Source organism: Physeter macrocephalus, chromosome 20 (genome assembly GCF_002837175.3).
Source record: "Physeter macrocephalus isolate SW-GA chromosome 20, ASM283717v5, whole genome shotgun sequence".
In the NCBI taxonomy this organism is placed as follows: domain Eukaryota; kingdom Metazoa; phylum Chordata; class Mammalia; order Artiodactyla; family Physeteridae; genus Physeter; species Physeter macrocephalus.
The window spans coordinates 19,224,495-19,246,782 of record NC_041233.1 but is presented as its reverse complement, the minus strand read 5'-3'; the positions used below and the strand labels follow the sequence as shown (position 1 = coordinate 19,246,782).

Below are 22,288 nucleotides of genomic sequence, written 5' to 3'. Positions count from 1 at the left end.
GGTTGTCTTTTAATCTTGTTTATGGTTTCCTTTGCTGTGCAAAAGCTTTTAAGTTTCTTAGGTCCCATTTGTTTATTTTTGTTTTTATTTCCATTTCTCTAGGAGGTGGGTCAAAAAGGATCTTGCTGTGATTTATGTCGTAGAGTGTTCTCCCTATGTTTTTCTCTAAGAGTTTGATAGTGTCTGGCCTTACAATTATGTCTTTAATCCATTTTGAGTTTACTTTTGTGAATGGTGTTAGGGAGTGTTCTAATTTCATTCTTTTACATGTAGCTGTCCAGTTTTCCTAGCACCACTATTGAAAAGGCTGTCTTTTCTCCATTCTATAGTCTTGCCTCCTTTATCAAAGATAAGGTGACCATATGTGTGTGGGTTTATCTCTGGACTTCCTATCCTGTTCCGTTGATCTATATTTCTCTTTTTGTGCCAGTACCATACTGTCTTGATTACTGTAGCTTTGTAGTATAGTCTGAAGTTAGGGAGCCTGATTCCTCCAACTCTGTATTTCTTTCTCAAGATTGCTTTGGCTGTTTGGGATCTTTTGTGTTTCAATACAAATTGTGAAATTTTTTGTCCTAGTTCTGTGAAAAATGCCATTGGTAGTTTGGTAGGGATTGCATTGAATCTGTAGATTGCTTTGGGTAGCATAGTCATTTTTACAATGTTGATTCTTCCAATACAAGAGCATGGTATAGCTTTCCTTCTGTTTGTATCATCTTTCATCAGTGTCTTATAGTTTTCTACATACAGGTCTTTTGTCTCCATAGGTAGGTTTATTCCTAGGTATTGTATTCTTTTTGTTGCAAAGGTAAATGGGAGTGTTTCCTTAATTTCACTTTCAGATTTTTCATCATTAGTGTATAGGAATGCAAGAGATTTCTGTGCATTAATTTTGTATCCTCTTACTTTACCAAATTCATTGATTAGCCCTAGTAGTTTTCTGGTAGCATCTTTAGGATTCACTCTGTATAATATGTCATCGGCAAACAGTAACAGCTTTACTTCTTCTTTTCCAATTTGGATTCCTTTCATTTCATTTTCTTCTCTGATTGCTGTGGCTAAAACTTCCAAAACTATGTTGAATAATAGTGGTGAGAGTGGGCAACCTTGTCTTGTTCCTGATCTTAGTGGAAATGGTTTCAGTTTTTCACCATTGAGGATGATGTCTATTGAGATGATCATATGGTTTTTCTCCTTCCATTTGTTAATATGGTTTATCACATTTATTGATTTGCATAAAGAATCCTTGCATTCCTGGGATAAACCCCACTTGGTCATGGTGAACGATCCTTTTTAATGTGCTGTTAGATTCTGTTTGCTAGTATTTTGTTGAGGATTTTTGCATGTATGTTCATCAATGATATTGGCCTATAGTTTTCTTTCTTTGTGACATCTTTGCCTGGTTTTGGTATCAGGGTGATGGTGTCCTCGTAGAATGAGTTTGGGAGTGTTCCTCCCTCTGCTATCTTTTGGAAGAGTTTGAGAAGGATAGGTGTTAGCTCTTCTCTAAATGTTTGATAGAATAAGCCCATGCAGCCTTCTGGTCCTGGGCTTTTGTTCGTTGGAAGATTTTTCATCACAGTCTCAATTTCAGTGCTTGTGATCGGTCTGTTTATATTTTCTGTTTCTTCCTCGTTTAGTCTCGGAAGGTTGTGCTTTTCTAAAAATTTGTCCATTCCTTCCAGGTTGTCCATTGGCATATAGTTGCTTGTAGTAATCTCTCATGATCCTTTATATTTCTGCAGTGTCACTTGTTGCTTCTCCTTTTTCATTTCTAATTCTATTCATTTGAGTCTTCTCCCCTTTTTTCTTGATGAGTCTGGCTAATGGTTTATCAATTTTGTTTATCTTCTCCAAGAACCAGCTTTTAGTTTTATTGATCTTTGCTATCATTTCCTTCATTTCTTTTTCATTTATTTCTGCTCTGATCTTTATTATTTCTTTCTTTTTGCTCACTTTGGGGTTTTTCTGTTCTTCTTCCTGTAATAATAGCTTTAGGTGTAAAGTTAGGTTGTCTATTTGAGATGTTTCCTGTTTCTTAAGGTGGAATTGTATTGCTATAAACTTCCCTCTTAGAACTGCTTTTGCTGCATCCCATAGGTTTTGGGTCATCATGTTTTCATTGTCATTTGTTTCTAGGTATTTTTTGATTTCCTCTTTGATTTCTTCAGTGATCTCTTGGTTATTTAATAGTGTATTGTTTAGCCTCCATGTGTTTGTATTTTTTTACAGATTTTTTCCTGTAATTGATATCTAGTCTCATAATGTTGTGTTTGGAAAAGAAACTTGATACGACTTCAATTTTCTTAAATTTACCAAGGCTTGATCTGTGGCCCAAGGTATGATCTATCTAGGGAAGTGTTCCATGAGCACTTGAGAAGAAAGTGTATTTTGTTGTTTTTTGATGGAATGTCCTATAAATATCAATTAAGTCCATCTTGTTTAATGTATCATTTAAAGCTTATGTTTCCTTATTTATTTTCATTTTGGATGATCTGTCCTTTGGTGAAAGTGGGGTGTTACACGTCCCCTACTATGATTGTGTTACTGACAATTTCCCCTTTTATGGCTGTTAGCATTTGCTTTATGTATTGAGGTGCTCCTATGTTGGTGCATAAATATTTACAATTGTTATATCTTCTTCTCGAATTGATCCCTTGATCATTATGTAGTGTTCTTCTTTGTCTCTTGTAGTAATCTTTATTTTAAAGTCTCTTTTGTCTGATATCAGAAGTGCAACTTCAGCTTTCTTTTGATTTCCATTTGCATGGAATAACTATTTCCATACCCTCACTTTCAGTGTGTGTGTGTCCCTAGGTCTGAAGTGGGTCTCTTGCAGACAGCATATATATGGGTCTTGTTTTCGTATCCATTCAGCCAGTCTATGTCTTTTGATTGGAGCATTTAATCCATTTACATTTAAGGTAATTATCGATATGTATGTTCCTATTACCATTTTCTTAATTGTTTTGGGTTTGTTATTGTAGATCTTTTCCTTCTCTTGTTTTTCCTGCCTAGAGAAGTTCCTTTAGCATTTGTTGTAAAGCTGGTTTGGTGGTGCTGAATTCTCTTAGCTTTTGCTTGTCTGTAAAGGTTTTAATTTCTCCATCGAATCTGAATGAGATCCTTTATGCATAGAGTAATCTTCGTTGTAGGCTTTTTCCTTTCATCACTTTAAATATGTCCTGCCTCTCCCTTCTGGCTTGCAGATTTTTTTGCTGAAACATAGGCTGTTAGTCTTACGGGGATTCCCTTGTATGTTATTTGTTGTTTTTCCCTTGCTGCTTTTAATATTTTTCTTTGTATTTAATTTTTGATAGTTTGATTAATTCTTTTTTCTTTTTTCTGCTCTGCAGTAGTTATTTCCACTATTTTATCTCCTAGGTCACTTATCCGTTCTTCTATCTCCTTTATCTGCTATTGATTCCTTCTAGAGAATTTTTAATTTCATTTATTGTGTTGTTCATCATTGTTTGTTTGCTCTTTAGTTCTTCTAGGTCCTTGTTAAACGTTTCTTGTATTTTCTCCATTCTATTTCCAAGATTTTGGATCCTCTCTACTATCATTACTCTGAATTCTTTTTCAGGTAGACTGCCTATTTCCTCTTCATTTGTTTCATCTGGTGCATTTTTACCTTGCTCCTTCATCTTCTGTGTGTTTCTCTGTCTCCTCATTTTGCTTAACTTACTGTGTTTGGGGTCTCCTTTTCGCAGGCTGCAGGTTCGTATTTCCCATTGTTTTTGGTTTCTGCCCCCAATGGCTAAAGTTGGTTTAGTGGGTTGTGTAGGCTTCCTGGTGGAGGGGACTGGTGCCTGTGTTCTGGTGGATGAAGCTGGAGCTTGTCTTTCTGGTGGGAAGGACTGTGTCCAGTGGTGTGTTTTGGGGTTTCTGACCTTATTATGATTTTAGGCAGCCTCTCTGCTAATGAGTGGGGTTGTGTTCCTGTCTTGCTAGTTGTTTGGCCTAGGGTGTCCAGCACTGTAGCTTTCTGGTCGTTGAGTGGAGATGGGTCTTAGCATTGAGATGGAGATCTGTAGGAGATCTTTCACTGTTTGATATTGAGTGGAGCCAGGAGGTCTCTGGTGGGCCAGTGTACTGAACTTGGCTATCCCACCTCTGAGGCACAGACCTGACACCAAGCCAGAGCACCAGAACCCTGTCAGCCACACAGCTCAGAAAAAAATGGAAGAAAAAAGGAAAGAAAGGAAGAAAAAGATAAAATAAAGTTATTAAAATAAAATATAAAAAAATTATTAAAAATTAAAAAGTAATTAAAAAAAGAAAAAAAGAAAGAAAGAAAAGAGCAACAAAACCAAAAAAAACAAATCCACCAATGATAACAAGTGCTAAAAACTATACTTAAAAAAAAAACAAAGACAGAACCCTTGGACAACTGGTGAAAGGAAAGCTATACAGACAAACACACAGAGAAGCATACATATACACACTCAGAAAAAGAGAAAAAGGAAAAAACTATACATATTAAAAAAAAAGGTAGAGAGCAACCAAATCAATAAACAAATCTATCAATGATAATAAGCTTTAAATACTAAACTAAGATAAACATAAAACCAGAAACAAATTAGATGCAGAAAGCATATCCCAAGTCTACAGTTGCTCCCAAAGTCCATCACCTCAATTTTGTGATGATTCATTGTCTGTTCATGTATTCCACAGATGCAGGGTACATCAAGTTGACTGTGGACGTTTATTCCGCTGCTCCTGGGGATGCTGGGAGAAATTTCCCTTTCTCTTCTTTGTTCGCACAGCTCCTGGGGTTCAGCTTTAGTTTGGCCCCGCCTCTGCATGTAGGTCACCTGAGGGCGTCTGTTCCCATCTAGACAGGACAGGGTTAAAGGAGCAGCTGATTAGGGGGCTCTGGCTCACTCAGGCTGGGGGGAGGGAGGGGTATAGAGTGCGGGGCGAGCCTGTGGTGGCAGAGGCCAGCATGACATTGCAACAGCCTGAGGCATGCTGTGTGTTCTCCTGGGGAAGTTGTCCCTGGATCACGGGACCCTGGCAGTGGCGGGCTGCACAGGCTCCTGGGAGGGGAGGTGTGGATCGTGACCTGTGCTTGCACGCAGGCTTCTTAGTGGCTGTAGCAGCAGCCTTAGCGTTTCATGCCCATCTCTGGGGTCCGCACTGACAGCCGCGGCTCGTGCCCGTCTCTGGAGTTCATTTAGGCAGTGCTCTGAATACCTTCTCCTCACGCACCCCGAAACAATGGTGTCTTGCCTCTTAGGCAGTTCCAGACTTTTTCCCAGACTCCCTCCCAGCTAGCCGTGGCACATTGGCCCCCTTTAGGTTGTGTTCATGCAGCCAACCCCAGTCCCCTCCCTGGGATCCGACCGAAGCCCGAGCCTCAGCTCCCAGCCCCGGCCTGCCCCGGCGGGTGAGCAGACAAGCCTCTTGGGCTGGTGAGTGCTGGTCGGCACTGCTCCTCTGTGCGGGAATCTCTCCGCTTTGCCCTCCGCACCCCTGTTGCTGAGCTCGCCTCTGTGCCTGTGAAGCTTCCCCCTCCACCACCCACAGTCTCCGCCCGCGAAGGAGCTTCCTAGTGTGTGGAAACCTTTCCTCCTTCACAGCTCCCTCCCACTGGTGCAGGTCCCGTCCCTATTCTTTTGTCTCTCTTGTTTCTTTTTTCTTTTGCCCTACCCAGGTACGTGGGGAGTTTCTTTCCTTTTGGGAAGTCTGAGGTCTTCTGCCAGCATTCAGTAGGTGTTCTGTAGGAGTTGTTCCACATGTAGATGTATTTTTGATGTATTTGTGGGGAGGAAGGTGATCTCCACATCTTACTCCTCTGCCATCTTGAAGGTCTCCTGTCAATCCTCATAATTCTTAACGTTCCTTCTGCTTTCAGTTTCTTCCTCAGTTCTTCCTGCTTCACACCAGCACACTAACCTGTTCTCTGGCTAGAGTCTACTTGCTATTCACCAAATTTCCCACCACTTCCATCCTCACCTCCAGATACACGTGCATCTTTGTATATATGGCTTGTTCAATGTGGTGCCTTTCCTGTTCCCCTTACTCTCCCTACCCAACCCCTAAGTGACTGAGGAAGTTCAAGACTAACATAAATGCTATTTCTCCTATGAAAACTTTGCCATTTTCATCAGCTGAAATTATTCTTTTTCTTCCTGGAGCACTTATAGCATTGGTAGTTGTATTATAGCAGTAATCATATTCTGCTTGTCTTTTTCTTTTCTAGTGGATTTTTCTTCACACTGGATTTTAAATCCTTAAAATGATAGTTATGACAACATCTCTGATTTAGCAAACGCTTTCTACCCACTGTAGTCCTTACATTATTGATTTTTATCCCTGGAGCAAGAAATAATGCCATAGTATGACTATCTCAGTCTCTCAGGTGAGTCAATTTACTGAACATCACCCAGCTAACTGGTAGAGCCAAGGTTTCAGCACAGGTCCATCCATCTAAACCCAGTCCAAATTTGTAACCACTATGCCAGGGGCCAGGGATAATGACCTATTCACCTTCAGAACTTCTAGTGCGTAATACACTGATTTTCCTATTATAAATATTTTTCTTCCTTATTATTTATTTTACATGCTTTTAGAATTTCAATTTTCTTGTTCCTTTAATCTTTCTCATTATTTATTTGAGAACTGCACACATACTAAAATTCTTAATAAGGAAGATTTTAAACCTCCTTTACTTGATTACAGAATTAAAACAATCATATATATTCCATTCCTACAGAATTATGCAGAGTGAAACAGATATTTGATTTCACTAAAGGCAGGTTAAAATTTTTATATGTATTGAGAAATAATTGTCTGTTTCATAAATGCCATAATAAAGACTTAAGGTAAGTCAAATAAAATAGGATTCTGGTGAAAACAAACAAGAAAACACAACAATTTGATTGATTCTTTAGCTGTTGAGTTGCTGAATTGCTATACTCATCTCTTTTCCATGTTTGTAGTGCCGGTGCCACACTCAGAAAAATATGTTTAGGCTCTTGTACCTCCTCTTCCTCATTCTTGTCACCAAATAATACTAAGTATCCATAAGATACACATCTCATTAAGTTGACACAGTAGGTATATGCTGAATTAATTATTAGGTGATTTATTTCCTATTAGTTAATTGAGTTTTGAAAGTCATATTTTGCTCTTTGACTTAAAATTAAAATGGCATTAATATACACACATATAAGTTTTATATTTCCTTGAGGATGATTCTTTTCTAAAACACTTTCTCTTCTTTCCATTCCTCTTCCACACAGTTTCATTCTTTCTATTCCCTTATTTGGTGGGGGTTAGAGGGTGGGCAGGTCTTTCTTACAGTTTGCACATACAGCTGTCACTTTTGGAATTCCATTGTAGAGAAATATTTTATCTGAGATCCCAAACCACTTAAATCAGTGGTAATGTACAATCTAAATGAAAAAAATCCCATATGAATATGTCAGAACATATAAAGGAAATTACTTAGCATGGCATTCAGGGTCTTCCATATTTTGTCCCTATGTTCATTTATGGTCTGATCTCATAATACTTCCTCTTTCATGGTCAGCCATAATACAGGAGATAGCAGAATTAAACCCACTGGTGTGCAAAGTAGAAGTGGCAAAGTGTGATCACCAATGGGTAGTTTATATAAGACATCAGAGTCTATTACTTGCTATGTGAACAAACAACACTAACACCAGATAAATGTGTCTATATTGGATTCTCCTGAAAGCAGATCCTGAGACTGGGGCCTTTATTCAGGTCATTTATTTGAGAGGCACTTCCAAGAAGCAAGTGTAAAAGAATATCAAGCATAAGAACAGGCAGGGAAGGAGGCAAGGATATGCTTTTGAGGTCATCAGTATAGGCAACAGTTGCTTAAGGACCTCTGAGAAGAGACAGAATGCCTCCCAGAATTGTCTGACCAATAGGTGGAAGCTGGGAATTTTATCCAGTAGCTCCCATACCCATTGGTTGAGGGTTGCTCCCAGTAGTATTGACACTCTAGAACTTTGAGGCTGTTTGTGCTTGAGCTGAGAATCTCGTAGAGACTTGGAGCAGGCCCTGAGAAAGAATAACAAAAAGAAGCATGGAATGCACTCGAGGTGGGATGTCTTTGGAGGACATGGAACTGTCCCCCCCAGCAAAAGTTGAAATCAGAGACTGGTCCAGTGGATGAGATGTAAGGTACCAAAGGCCTCTAATGTAGCCTATAATCATAGCTATGAATGTAATGGTAAATTATCAGGAATCAGTAAGAGAGAGAATCTTGTGAGAAAACTGTGGGTTGGTTGCATTATAATTGTGCTATTTGTTGTTTGCATGGGTTAAAGATGCTTTCAAAGGGGAAGATATTTCCCTGCCTGCTGATTGTTTGCTGTCTCTTGAGCATATCACTCATGTCTAACACAAGTCACCAATTTCTGGCCATTTCCTTCTGTCATGTTTTAATCTTTTTGTCTGAATTTTGTTCTTTTACCTGAAATACCTTTCACTATTTCCATTGTGCCTAATGAGACTGTATTTCAATCTTTTCTCTACCACCACATTCCAGTCACGCTAGATACTTGTGATTCTGGAGGATCCGTCTGTTTTATTTGCTTATGATAGTCTCTATTCCTAGAATGTGATGCTTGCCATCTCCCAGCTCTCTTAACATCCTAATCATTTTTTTAAACGGAATACATATGTCTCATCCTTACAGAAGACTTCTTAACTATGAGAATCAGTCAGTTGTTTCTTATTTGCTTGCACTTCTTTTAAGATACTCATCAAACTCTTTGTATATCTCTCCCTCCCTAATAGTTATCCTGTCTTTGTCTTACTGGAATTCCCCCAAGTTGCCTAGAATGTTACTTTGCCCTTAGATAGAAAGCTCAAAATGCATTTGTTAAATTGAATGAATATGCAACTACAGAAGATTTGTTTTGCTTATTATATTTGACAGTGTCTTCTATCAGGTAATTTCAGCCCATTTTCCAACAGAATTATGAAAACATTGGCATAGATCTTATTTGAAAGCACATTTTCTAGTCCTTCTGTCTTGTCCTACTGAATATAATATCATACCTTCGTGGTACCCTTTTCTCAGTTACTGTGTTATGTAGTTAGCAACATGCCTTAGAAAAAAGCAAAAAACGTGTTCCTAATTTGGTTTAGTTTTTTAAAAAATAATTTAGTCGAAGAGTTTATTTGTTCTTTAACTAATAGTAAATCAGCTATAACTCAAGCCTCAGTTCTGCAATATATTTTAACATTTGTATATGGGATGATGGATTGAATGAATAGCAGGGAAAATATAGTTGAAAGCCTTGACGAAATAAAAAAAAAGAACAGGGGAGTAAATGCCATTAAAATGAAGGGAAGGCAAGGTGGCACCACTGAGGGGAGATGCCTGGACCAGAGAAAATGTATTCAGTGCGTGAAGAAGATTGCTGTAATTATTCAAGTATTTACAAAAATTGGCGCAATCTAAGACAGTAGTTATTTCTATCTCTATCATTTTTATATGGTGATAAATCAAAACATATTTTTTTAAGCATAAGAGGACAATCTGACTCTCTGAGTTTAGTTTTAGATGGGAACATACGTCAAAGTCTTTTATATGAGAAACAATCCCTCTTTAAACCTGTATCTCGGGCTTCCCTGGTGGCGCAGTGGTTGCGAGTCCGCCTGCCGATGCGGGGGACGCGGGTTCGTGCCACGGTCCGGGAAGATCCCACATGCCGCGGAGCGGCTGGGCCCGTGAGCCATGGCCGCTGAGCCTGCGCGTCCGGAGCCTGTGCTCCGCAATGGGAGAGGCCACAACAGTGAGAGGTCCGTGTACCACCAAAAAAAAAAAAAAAAAAAAAAAAAAAAAAAAAAAAAACCTGTATCTCAATGTAGTTAATACCAAGTCTTACTTCTTCATGTGACAATCAAATTACTAGAAACAGGAGTTTATTCTGTCTCCACCTGTTCATCTCCCATTCACTCTTCAAACCATAGCAATATGACTCCTGCTCCCACTTTTCCACCAAAACTTCTTAATAACCTCCTAGTGGTCAAATCCAATAGAGAAGTCTTGGTTCTTTTAATTTAACTTATCTTTAAAATAAGACTCTGAACCCTTCTATCGTCTTGAAATTTCTTTGCTGTCAGTCTCCTGGTTTTTCTTCATTACAATATTTAATGACACTCCTCCCCTAGATTATAAGGTATCATGTGTTTCCAACTTGACATTTTTCACAATACCTAGCTCTTGGTAGAAATGTAAGGAAATGGTGTTCAGAAATACTTGTTGAATTGAATGAAATCAAATACACAGAAAAGAAGATTCAACACATCCATAATGTGGGTGTTATAATTGTGTTTGGTAGGATAAGTTCATTTGAAGAGCATTGATACAGAGGTTTATTTGAAAGTTTCCCTTTCACCTGTTGGGTCATTTCCTCTCTTTGTTTCTTGGCCATCATGTCAGCCTCTTTTTAGGTCCTACTCTCCATCTGCATGACTACCATAAGTGGTAATATTTTTTAAGATTTTATTCTTGGCCATCTCACTGTGCATCTCCCTCTATATGATTCTCTTCACCTCCTTGGCTTGAATTACCTCCATATGTATGCTGGCTTTCAGCCACATATCTCTAGTGTAAATCTCCTTTTAGCCCCCCTTCTATATGTCCTGGTTACAAATGAAGGAAGAAAAGGATAAAGGGGAGGGACGGTCATTGGCAACAGCTCCCCTTCTGAGAGATTTCTTCTACTTTTCTCTTATGTACGTGGAACTAACACAACTTGCATTTTCCAGCTCAACTCCTAACTTATGATCTCTTGCCTGACTTCCCTGGCCCACTGTTTGTGGACACCAAACAGTTCATTCACTCAAGGTCTTCCCCTTGCCTTGTAAACACTTAGCACTCTACACCCTGTCCAAGTAAGTGCTCAGTAAATGTTAATTAGTTGCCATTAGTGATTTGCTGTTCTGCATGCTAAGCAGAATCTTTCCTTGGGGATCTTCCTACTGCCTTTGTGAAATTGTTGCTAGCCATAAACATTTCACAGTTCTTCTGAGAAAGCTCCACTATCTTAGACAAAGGTATTTTTCTCCCCCAAATCTGTAAGTATTATGGATTTATTATCCTACAATTTTTATAGGAAGAGAGACAGTGCTTTTTTTTTCATGTAGCTACATCATTTAACCCCTTGAAATATATATTAATTCTAATGTAATCCAAAACTAGAGTAAGTGTCTGCTGGTTTTAAAAAATATTCTAAAATATAATTTTCGCAGAAGGCAAATTACAAATTCCCTGTCTGATAGCTAGTCATATCTTTATTACAGAGATTATTAAATTGAGGGAGTTGACCAAAAACTTTGGAGCCATTCATAATCATTGACTTTGTTAATGCAACATTTCAAGGTATTGTGATCTTTAAGGACTCAATATTATATAAATACAATGCATTAATTTTCCAACTCAGTTTTAAATTTCAGAAAATATCTGCTGAGTAGAGTAATTGCCTTATTATCATTTATAAGCTTACACATAATCTAATTTAAAAGAACTAATTGTAGTAGAATGTTATACTTGTTTAATAATTTAAGGTGTGAGGGCAAGAACAGTTAATGCAAATGGAGAAAATTGGACATCAAACTCATTTTTTATTCTCCTTGCTCTATTAATCTGTTACCAATTGGCATAATCAGTGATCTAACTTGGTTTAATTACCATGAAGTCTACAATTTAGCTAATCAAAATTTATCATTAGTTCTTCCAACAAAGTAGAAAACATTTTATAATTTTGTAATTATGAAAATACATGATGTACAATGTTTGTACACATGCATAAACATTACAATAGTGCAATTTCTTTGAGGGAAAAATACAGTACTATCATTTATAATCTGACCTCTGGGCTAAGTACAATTTAAGAAAAAGAGTCATTTTTGAGAGCAAGAGAGCTATTGCTCGATGATTTTTTTTCTTGGATATTTAGCTTGTTTTAACTTTGTAAGTTACATTCATACAGTCTTAAATATTATGGTTTTAGAGACTGTGCAAAAATGTATATAAAAGAACTTTAGTAATTACTGAGATTGTAAAAATAGGAAATAACAAGAACTATTTCTTGAAAAAAAAAAAAAACAACCTGAATTTTTAATTTCTCCTCAGCTCCGTAAGGCTATTATAGATCATGTGTCAGACTCCTTTCTGGATACGACAGTCCCACTTTTGGTTCTCATTGAAGCTGCCAAGAATGGCCGGGAAAAGGAAATAAAAGAATATGCTGCGATATTTCGTGAACACACCAGCAGACTTGTAGAGGTGAGTGTGCTAGAAATGTAACTACTCTAAATCCAGGAGAATAGGGCTCTCGTTCTGCATTTATAACGGAATGGGATTCAAATAAAAACTTTTGTCCACTTATAGCAAATGAAGCAGGGTTGAGCCAAAGTACTATGAAGGTATGTATGTCAGATTGTATAAACTATCCCCCATTGGCTTGGAAAAGGAGCAAGTTATTTAGAAAGAATTATGAAAATATGATCGATATATTTTCTTAATGTGTATTTTTTCAGAGCTACACACACACACACACAAACCTGGTTAAACACAGGTTTTAGCCTTACAAATACTTTCTTCCTATTCTAACTTAAAAGTATTAGAGGCTTTCTCTCATGCCACTTCACTGTTTCTCTCCCATCTTTTCATGGTTGTTACTTCTTCAGCCTTTCAAATCATATTCACCTATGAAACATGACTATAGAACATGAATGTAGGGTATACAGGGATAGAGAAATACAGAATAATTAAGTAGGGATAGTGAATTTGTCCATGTCCCAGTAGAGGCAAGAGGAGATGATAAAACTGTAATTTCCTCCTGCTTGCAAACTGGAAAGGTGGAAATGCCCCATGATTTGGGGGGCAGGGGGGCATATTGCTGAAGGAGCTATGAAGTGCTGGGCGATTCCTAGAAGACAGGTAGTGGAATTTACTGTCTTATGGACATCAGTAATACGGCCACGGTATAAGAGAAAGCCTGAATGGAAGAATTCCTAACCCCAGTAAAGTGACAGTACTCGCAAGGCCAGGAAACACTGGAAGGAAGGGGAAAATGTGGTTGACCAGATCCTTGTACTAGAGCGATACACTGCTGGTACCCATCAGTGTGACTCTATCAGTTGTTTATGGCTTGTGTCAGTACTCATTGTCAGTGCTGTGTGCTATGCTGATTATTAAACGTTCTATGCCTGTGCTATGCTGATTATTAAATGTTTTGACTGCCATACCTTCCTATATAGGCCATGAATTCTGTGATGAAATATGTATTTGGGGGCCCAAATTGCTTGTAAAACTTGTGTTAGAAATAGTCCCCACTTGAATTAGAAATGTTGTATAGTAAACATTCTATACAACGTTTTCTAAAGTAGAGTACTTTTCCAACATCTTTAATGTGGATCGACTGGGAAGGAAGTTTCCAATGTAGCTAGCACTTCCACTGGGTCCCAGTCTTCACATCTAGAAAATAAGAGTGGATAGATAGATGATTACTAAGATAATTTCAGCCCTAAAACTGCCCCACCTACGACTTTGAAATCTTTGAACTTGTCAAGAACTCTGTGAGACAGGGCAGCTGATGTAATTCCCATTGGCCTTACGTGGAAATGAAAATACAAAACCTAAAACAAGCTAATGAGAGTCGAAGCTGATTTCCAGGTTTACCGTGTTTAACTAATTCATTCAACTATTTATTACTTATCTAGTTTTATTTATTCCTTCTTGTACTCATTCCTCAAATATATACTATTCCCAAAGGAAAATGTTAAAAATTAAAAGAGCAGAACAGAAGGAGCAGGTCATTAAAGGCACCTAACTAAGTGTGGCTCCTAAATATCGTACATCTTCTGTCTAGAAATGTGTCTTCTAAGCTGAAGGAACACCAAATTATGAAAATAACTTTTTTGGTGAAATATTCTGAAAGTAAAAGTTGGTTTCTGCTAATAACGTTGGATCCTTATTCCTGTTTTTCAGTTTAGTTTCTAATGAAACATAAATCTCATGAGGTGCTCAGTAAAGGACTGCTTGATCCCACGACTTTGGGGAAAAAGTTCTATTTCTCCTCTTGGAGATTTTACGTATCTAAAAAATCCAGATATAAAGAAGTCTCTTTAAGTCAGAATTTCCCCAAATCAGTTTATCTAAAGTACTCTTTGTTTAATGATGCTTATTAGTAAGGCACTGCCTTCCAGAAACACTTGATAATACTACCTTATTTTATTACCAAATGATAGCTTATTACTATGTAGATGGAGCTCTAAGAATCTATTTTAAATGTTTAAGGATTTTGAAAATTCTGTAGTTCATGTGAATATGAAACAATAACAGATTTTGGAATTTTGAGCTACTAGGGGACTGAGAATGGGTCTTATTCAGCTCTTGGTTCCCTTAACACATTATAATGAGATTATGCTGGCTTTGGAGTCTTCCAGTTCTCACTCTGATATTACTTAGAAACTTGTCTTCAGTTCCAGTAAGCTTTTACTAGTTAACAAACCATCCCCAAACTTAGTGCTTAGAATAATCATTTATTATTCTCTTACTGATCTGCAGGTTGACTGAGCAGAGCTGGGCAGTTCTCACATAGGGTCTCTTTCATGTGCTTGTTGTCACATATTGGCTGGGGATGGAACCCTTCAAAGGTTTGATTTGTCTAGACAAGCACGATGGTACATTCACATGATTGAAAGTGCGTGCTAGCTGTCAGCTGGGAGCTTAGCTGTGGTTGTCAACTGGAGCACCAGCCAATAAATACATGGCCTTTCCATGTGGCTTCAGCTTCTCACAGCATAGTTTCTGAGTTCTGAGATGAGAAGTCCCAAGAGCAAGCCAGAAACAGGAAGTAGAGCTGACATTCTCTTCAGGCCTGGGCCCAGCAATTGGTAGAGTACAGCTTCCACTGTACTTTATTGCTCAAAGCAATCACAGAGCCTGCCCAAACACAAGGGGAGAAGAGGCGGCATGAGACTCCACCTCTCACTGGAAGGAGCAGCAGAATATTTGTGGCCACCTTTAATTTACACGTCTCTTCTTAGGCCTTCATTTGCTTTAGCTGTAAAGTGAAGGTTAAACAAGATAATGTCTAAGGTCACTACCAGTTTCTAAAATTGTAAGATCTGAGAAACACTTTTTACAGTTGAGAGACTCCTAGCTCTCTAAGAGATACAGACATAGGAGAGAATGAAAATGGTTTTTAAGTATACTGCTCAAACACTAGGTTGTTTATACATATCAAGAAGAAAAAAACAGAGGGCTGCATTTATCTCCCAGGAAAATTCCTTTTTGAAAGGAGCTGTCTAACCAAAGCAAGAGAGAAACTCATCATTAATTTACTACAAACATTGAGATAGAAGTGTCTGGGGCAGAGTCTGAGGAAATAAGATAACTAAAATATATCAGTTTCAGAGGACATTGTGAGTTCGCTTTGTATGGACTGGTTACCAGTCCTCCACGTCCCTTTTCCATACCACCCCCCTACACAGACAAGCACATATACCCATCTTATTCCCAGGCAGGGTTATTTGACATAGCAGGGCAGATTCGATACTAAATGACTTCAAGAAAAAGCTATTTTCAGTGTGTTTGGGTTTTGATACCTCAACTGTGTTTGTCAGAGAAATTTAAAATCTAAAAGTGAACTTGTTGAAGTAAGACTTAAGTGGGGAAAAAAAAAAAGTCAATTTTTAAAGAATTCCTATCAGATCTTTGAAGAAAAAGTCCATGCTGTTAAAGGAATGCTTTAGTTAATGGTTAACTTGTAACGTTTACAAAAGGGATAGTAAAAAGTAGAGCTGAACACAGAGCAAAAACACAAAGCCTTAAGAAATTCTGTGAGTAATAATTAGAAAACAAAAAGGATTTGGAGTATTGGAGAAAGAAATGAGAATGAGGAAAAAAGTGGCCAATAAATTGGGCCTGAACATTCCCATTCTCTAGTGAAGTCATGTCTATTTTATTACCATGTAGTAAGTTTAACATAAAGTGACCATGGGTGAAATGATGATTATAAAACCTTGGGCAGTACCAATAACTGGAGAACTTAGATCCTTGTGGCTAATTTTATTTTACTTATGTTGAATTAAGTAACTGTTATGCAAAGTTTTTCCTACTTTGAACATCCAAGTTAGTCTGTGTTTTTGGATCCACCAAGGCACAATAAGAATGAGACGTAGGAGTCGAGGTTGGCATTTTAAAAATTAAGCTCACATAGTGATTAGCAATTAATGACTAATGTGCTTATTGAATTGTGCTCCCCAGTACTTTGATGTTGCACTGATGGTGTCTTAGGGCACCATTAACTCTGCTGGTTTCCACCAATAATGCCTATTAAGCAAGAAGTGTAAAATATTAATTTTATCTTAAAAAGAAAAATATTCAGTAATTCTAGAGGGTAAGGATTTTATTTTTTATCGCTTTAAGCTTCCTCTAATAGCAAAGTCTATAAGCTAGTTCTCAATAGATCTGTCTTGAATGAAGAAACACATTCATAACACTTGCTTAGTTTTCTTTCTCTCTAAAAAGTTGACTGTGAGGATTCTAGTAGCTGGACTTGACATATATGCCTGATCCCAATTATTTGAGTACCTCCCTACTCTGTTGTACAAAGATACTTTAAAATAATACTACACAATGATATTAGCAAATGGCTTTGCCATTAGTTATCAAAAGCAGACAGACACTATAAACCCTGCTCCAGATCTCCCTCAGAAGGAGTTTGTGACAGTTTGATAACATCTTTAAAGAACTTTGCCCACTTCAGAGATAAAGTTTGTAGCTTTAATGTGGTAATGTAACTATTATTCAGAAGAATGTCGTTTATATTCAATAAAGACATTGTTTTTATAATGGCTATTATTTAATATTTCTGTAAAATTAATTTTTAAAAACTCCACTGTTATTTCTGAATCATATTACAATTTGTTCTCAGCAAGTCAATTCATGCTGAACACTACAGTTGCTACCAATTAAATGATAAAATCTCCTGTTTATACCATGGATTTTTTTCATATTAATTATTATTAAGCATGCCAGTGTTAATGATCAAGACCTGAAAATTTCCTGTGAATTAGTGAAGTTTCTCTATGTGAAAAGCCAGCTTCGTCAGTGCTTTGACTTATTCATCAAAAATTCATCTGTCTTGATGTACCTTATTTTAGTAAGTTTCATGGGAGCCTTTCATCAGAAAGGAAAAAGTGGGTGGACATTTAATTATAATACTTCCCTCCAACCTACAAAGCTGATTGTTCCCACTCACAAAATGGCAAGCTAGATTTAGCAAAGCCCCAGTGCCAAGAGAGAAGACTCTAGAGGGGGACTCTTGCTGTTTGCAAGAAGTGCTCATTGCTATCAGCTCTACTAATATCATTGCGTTTTGACAGAATGCTGTTCAAATGTCACGCATTGCTTTAATTGATCATCTGTTATCAAATAAGGATATGTTTGGTTATAAATAAATCAAGCTTTTAGAGACCCATCCCATTCTTCCTTCTTTCTCGCCCTCGACAAGAAAAAAAATGGAAAAAAAAAAGAACAAACCCATATTTACACTTGTACACAAACCAACAACTGTTCTACACAAACCAACAACTGTTCTCAGTGAGCATCTTGGCAGCTCTCCTCTTTTGGTGGGGAAAGGATATTATAGCTAAGTCAGAAATGGTTTTGCTTATATAGAATAGAGCACACAGGTGTGACTGCCCACTCCCTGGATTAGAAACTGCTCAGCATTTTAATCTTCTTTTAGTTAAAAGACATGATGAACATGATTCTTCAAAGCCTAGCGTGAAAACACAGTGAGTGACCTTTCCATGCTTTAGAGGTTTCTTTATAAATTTTCTATTCATGGTCTTTGGAATACAGGGAAAGCTTAGTGATACAATTATAGACAAGTCAGAGACTTTCCATAGTCAAGTGTAGGTATTTTTGAATGGAATATTAGTGTTTTGGAATTAAGAAGAGAAAGAAAACTATATGGGATTAGAGTAGTTTGGAAATTCAGCATGAAGTAAGCAATATTTACATTAAACCTTAAAAACTAGGCAGGAGTTGGATATGAAAAACTAGAACTCCAAGTGGAGATAACAGCATGAATAAAGAATAAAATGAAATCTAGATTTAAACTGGCTGGAGAATGAAGTGGGATAGCAGTACTTGATGAAGAGCCTTGAATATTTGAATGCCAGGGTGAAGAAGTTAGATTTCATCTTATAGAACTGGATCCAGTAATGGATTTGGAAAGTAGCAGTTTCTTCTCAGCAGGGAAGGATCTCAAGGGAAGTCATATTGTGTGGTGGCTATTTTGCATCCGAACATAAAAATTTCTGACCCCCCAAAATTGATTCGAATCTGATGAACATAAGCTGGCATTTTAAAATGACTGGATTTAAAACCTATTTATTATCCTACAATAAATAGAGAGAAGAAAACTAGTTTTAATAATGAAATTGGAGCAGAAAACAAGTGTCCCAGGACTTAATGGCACTAGATTGATGTTATACAATAGAAATAGAAGGCAGGCCACATACATAATTTTAAATTTTCTAATAGCCATACTAAAAGAAGTAAAAATAAACAGGTGAACTAATTTTAATGTGTTTTATTTAATCCGGTATACTCCAAATATTATCATTTTGACATGTAATCAATATAAAAACTATTAATGAGATGTCTTACATTTTTTGGTACTAAGTCTTAGAAATATGGTATAGATTTTATACTTACAGCCTATTTTAATCTAGACTAGCCACATTTTAAGGGCATAATAGCCATAAGTGGCTCATGGCTATGTTTTAGATAGTACAGTTCTAGACAGGTGATTGGCAAGTTGAGGACAAGAGTATATTCATTCATTCATACAGTCATTCATTTAACAAACATGTCTTCAGTGCCTACTATGTGCCATGTACTGTGCTGGACTCTGGGACTCTAGAGCCTTTGTTTTTTATCTCTGGACTGATATACAGTAAGCACAACATTCAATAAATCATTGTTGAATGAATTAGTATAAGAAATGAAGTAGAATGTCCGTTAATCCTATAGGAGATCTTAAAAGATGGTAACAGTGTGACTTACTGAGTAAAGTATGAAATATGGAGACTTTCTTGATGTTCTTGGGAAAGTGACTTAGTATCTCTTGTATCTGTCCTGTAAAAGACATACTCCATTGTAAAGTGAAGATAACAGTAAGATTGGATAGGTTGACGCATTAAAATACCAAGTGCCACGTGATGTAGACATCATTGTTCGGGGAATATTAGTCTTCTTCCCTTTCCTCTCTTTAACATGTGTTTGTTTTTTTTTTAATCTGGAAAGAGGTTACTTGAATCTCCAATACCCCTGATAAGCAATGAAAATTTCCTCTTAAAAAATTCACTTTATAAGGTGATGTCAAATATATTGTAGTTGTTGGACCTTTGTTTGCAACTTCCAAATACAGATAAAAGTGTTTTTCAGGAACATTAACAGGCAATAAAACGGCACGTGCAAAAAAATCTCCTGGTGAAATTGTGTACCCAACATTTTGATATGTAATTAATTAACGTATAAAACTTCTCTGAAACTGAAAACTCCCCATATTACGCTTCATGATGGTATTTGGCCTAAAGTTAACAAGCAAACATGCTGACAATTACTGATGAATAATCCCAGGCCTAGACGCCAAACTTTTTTTAAAATCACCAGTCTGATTATGCAAGTTGGAGCTAATCTATTTCTTTTAATCAATTCACTATTTCACTCAATTAAAAACAAATATAGCGAGTCCCTGCAGTGTGATCTATAGAGCTCATTTATACAGAGCCCTACTGTTTAGAACTGGTTTCATTTTTGTCTTTTGTGTCTTAAAACATATGAGTTCTACTCCCCTGCTTAGGTGACTTTAGCAAATTACTCACCCTCTATGGAATTCAATTTAATGATCTGTAAATGGAAAGTAAAGGATTAAATAATCTTCTCTCTTCCTGACATTCAAAATTCTAGAAACTAAAGAGAAGAGTTCTTTTCTTTGTTTTATATGTGTAGATAACTTGGGTGAAGTAGGCTGGTTAAATAAAAGTATTGGAAGAGTGGTTATTTTATGGATTTCATAGCATAAAAGTAACTTTTTTTAGTAATAAGAGAAAAACAAGGGAAGAAAATGTAGGAAAATAAATAAAAGATTTAGTAATCTGTACCAGTATCATACAAAGCGCTTTATACTCATGACCTCATATCATCAATGCTCACAATGTGATTGAGAAAAATATTTTTATTACCACTTTGCTGATAAGGAAACCCTGGCTGAGAGAAGTGAAGCAACTAGCCTAATGTCACACATCTAATAAATGACAGAGTAGGGAATCAACTTGTTTCTATCAATGGCAGAAATTAAAGGAATAGAGGAAGCCCAATAAATCTAAAAATGGAAAGTGAGCCCAAGTTTTACTTGTTTCATTCCATGACGGAGAGAGGAAAAACCTTTCTGAATGCTTTTAGACAAGAGACCTGCTATTAAGTGGATCAAGCTGCAAAAGTTCCAAGAGTGGATTTCAATTTTTTCTAAGAATCTCTGATCTTATTCCACCTTCCTTAGCTAGAAAAGCAGAAAGTCAGAAGCACACATTTATGCCCATGAAATCCTTCTGCATTCGGTCATTCTTCGTAACTCTTGGGTAACTGCGTAGCTAATGCTTAGTGGTTAGTCCAGGATATAAGACCTAAGGGAGATCAGGCATTATCTTCTGATGAAATAGTACAAGTAGTCCATTTTTAAGGTGATTGTTTGGAACTTGAAATATATTTTGCCTTATAATCAGTGTTATTTATACTATTTAGCTCCCTTAGTTAGTCCACAAAGGCCTATTAAATTAAAAATTGCAGAGCATTTTATTAGAAGTATTCTTCCTAACCTAAAATGCATTTAGGGGTCCCCCTTCACTCATCCTCTTTATAGCCTTGTGTGCAGAGCATCCCTAAGGTAGGGGCAGAAAATTCAAATGTTTACAGTAGGGGACAAGCAAGTAATGAATGTAAACGCTCCGTAGGATGGACCTCTGATGAAATGGAGAACATAAACTGAATTTAAAGGATTGACCTCAACTTATCTTTGGTCAATTATTGCTGTGTATGAAAGCAGGTCCTGTGTTCTCAGGCATTACAATTTCTTAAAAGAACCCATAAATATAGATTTTAATGTAAAAATCTTTTGATTTTTAGGTGTAGACAACTAAATCAGTTTAAAACAAAATGAAAACAAAACCACAGTGTCATCATTTGTACCAATACATAATGCCAAGGACCACTAGTTTTTTCAGTCTCTGCTCTGAGATCAAGTTACGAAAGACAAGCTTCCCCAAGATGAATTTTTAAAGGAGCTGTAGATAAGATCTGGAGGTTGTCCTGATAGTAAGAATCAGGTATTGAAGCTAGCTATGGAAGGGAGGTTGGTTTGGGTAAGTGGGTTCCTTCCAATTTTCTTTCCTGTAGTGGTTAACTTTGAAATAGGAGGTGAATTGCAAAGGGTTAAGAACCCAGAGAAGATCAGCTATTTCCTCTTATCTCCTCTGCTGCTTTGAAGCAATTCTAGGGTAGGAATGGGGAGAGAGAAAGGGGCATCTTGCCAAAGGGTATATCATATATATGTTAGACCCAGTTAAAGCTATAGCTGTGTTTGTTCAGAAAATTCCTTTCGTGACAAATCAGTTACACTTGGAACTTTCTGCAAAATGGAAGTGTTACATTTGATACTTAAAAAAAAAATGCTCTCATTAGTGACAAAGTCAAATTTACTCTGCATTCCTTTGATCACTTTGTCTAAAGTATAAGGAGCATGAAAAGAGACTTGGGTTTTCTAAATCATTCTTTGACATTTTTGTGAAATTATTCATGGTGTGCCAAAATAAAAGCAGAACATCCTTAGAGGGTTTGACTTTTGTGCTTTGAATCAGTCTGGTAAATGACTGCTACAAATTCCCTTTGTCCTCCCCATATCTTTCTTTCACTTTAACTCTCCCTCTCACTCTTTCACTCCAACCGTTGGTATAGTCAAATTATTACACGAAGTGTCAAAGGAGAGCATCTAGTTGCTTTAATTTTCCTTTGCTAGCAACATGATGTCTAAAGAGTTTGCATTATATTTGCAAAAAGCCACCTATTCCTCAAATAAATATTTTTTAAGACAGGAGCTGTACTGGTACTGGGGATTCAGTCACAGACAGAGAAAAGATAGACTCTGCCCTATTGGAGCTTACCATCTAAGAGAAAGTAAAGAAAAGTAAATTGCAATTGTATTTGGAT

General features: G+C 37.0%; 1 protein-coding gene across 10 annotated transcripts in view; it reads left to right on the top strand.

The window, feature by feature from the left end:
* Positions 1-22,288, top strand: part of CTNNA3 (catenin alpha 3) — a 1,750,900-nt gene that overhangs the window by 962,261 nt on the left and 766,351 nt on the right. For all 10 annotated transcript variants that reach the window (XM_028481840.2, XM_028481834.2, XM_028481839.2 and 7 more), the window contains one exon: positions 12,131-12,283. In XM_028481840.2, the coding sequence (XP_028337641.1) occupies positions 12,131-12,283 (153 nt within the window). The remainder of the gene's footprint in view (positions 1-12,130; positions 12,284-22,288) is intronic.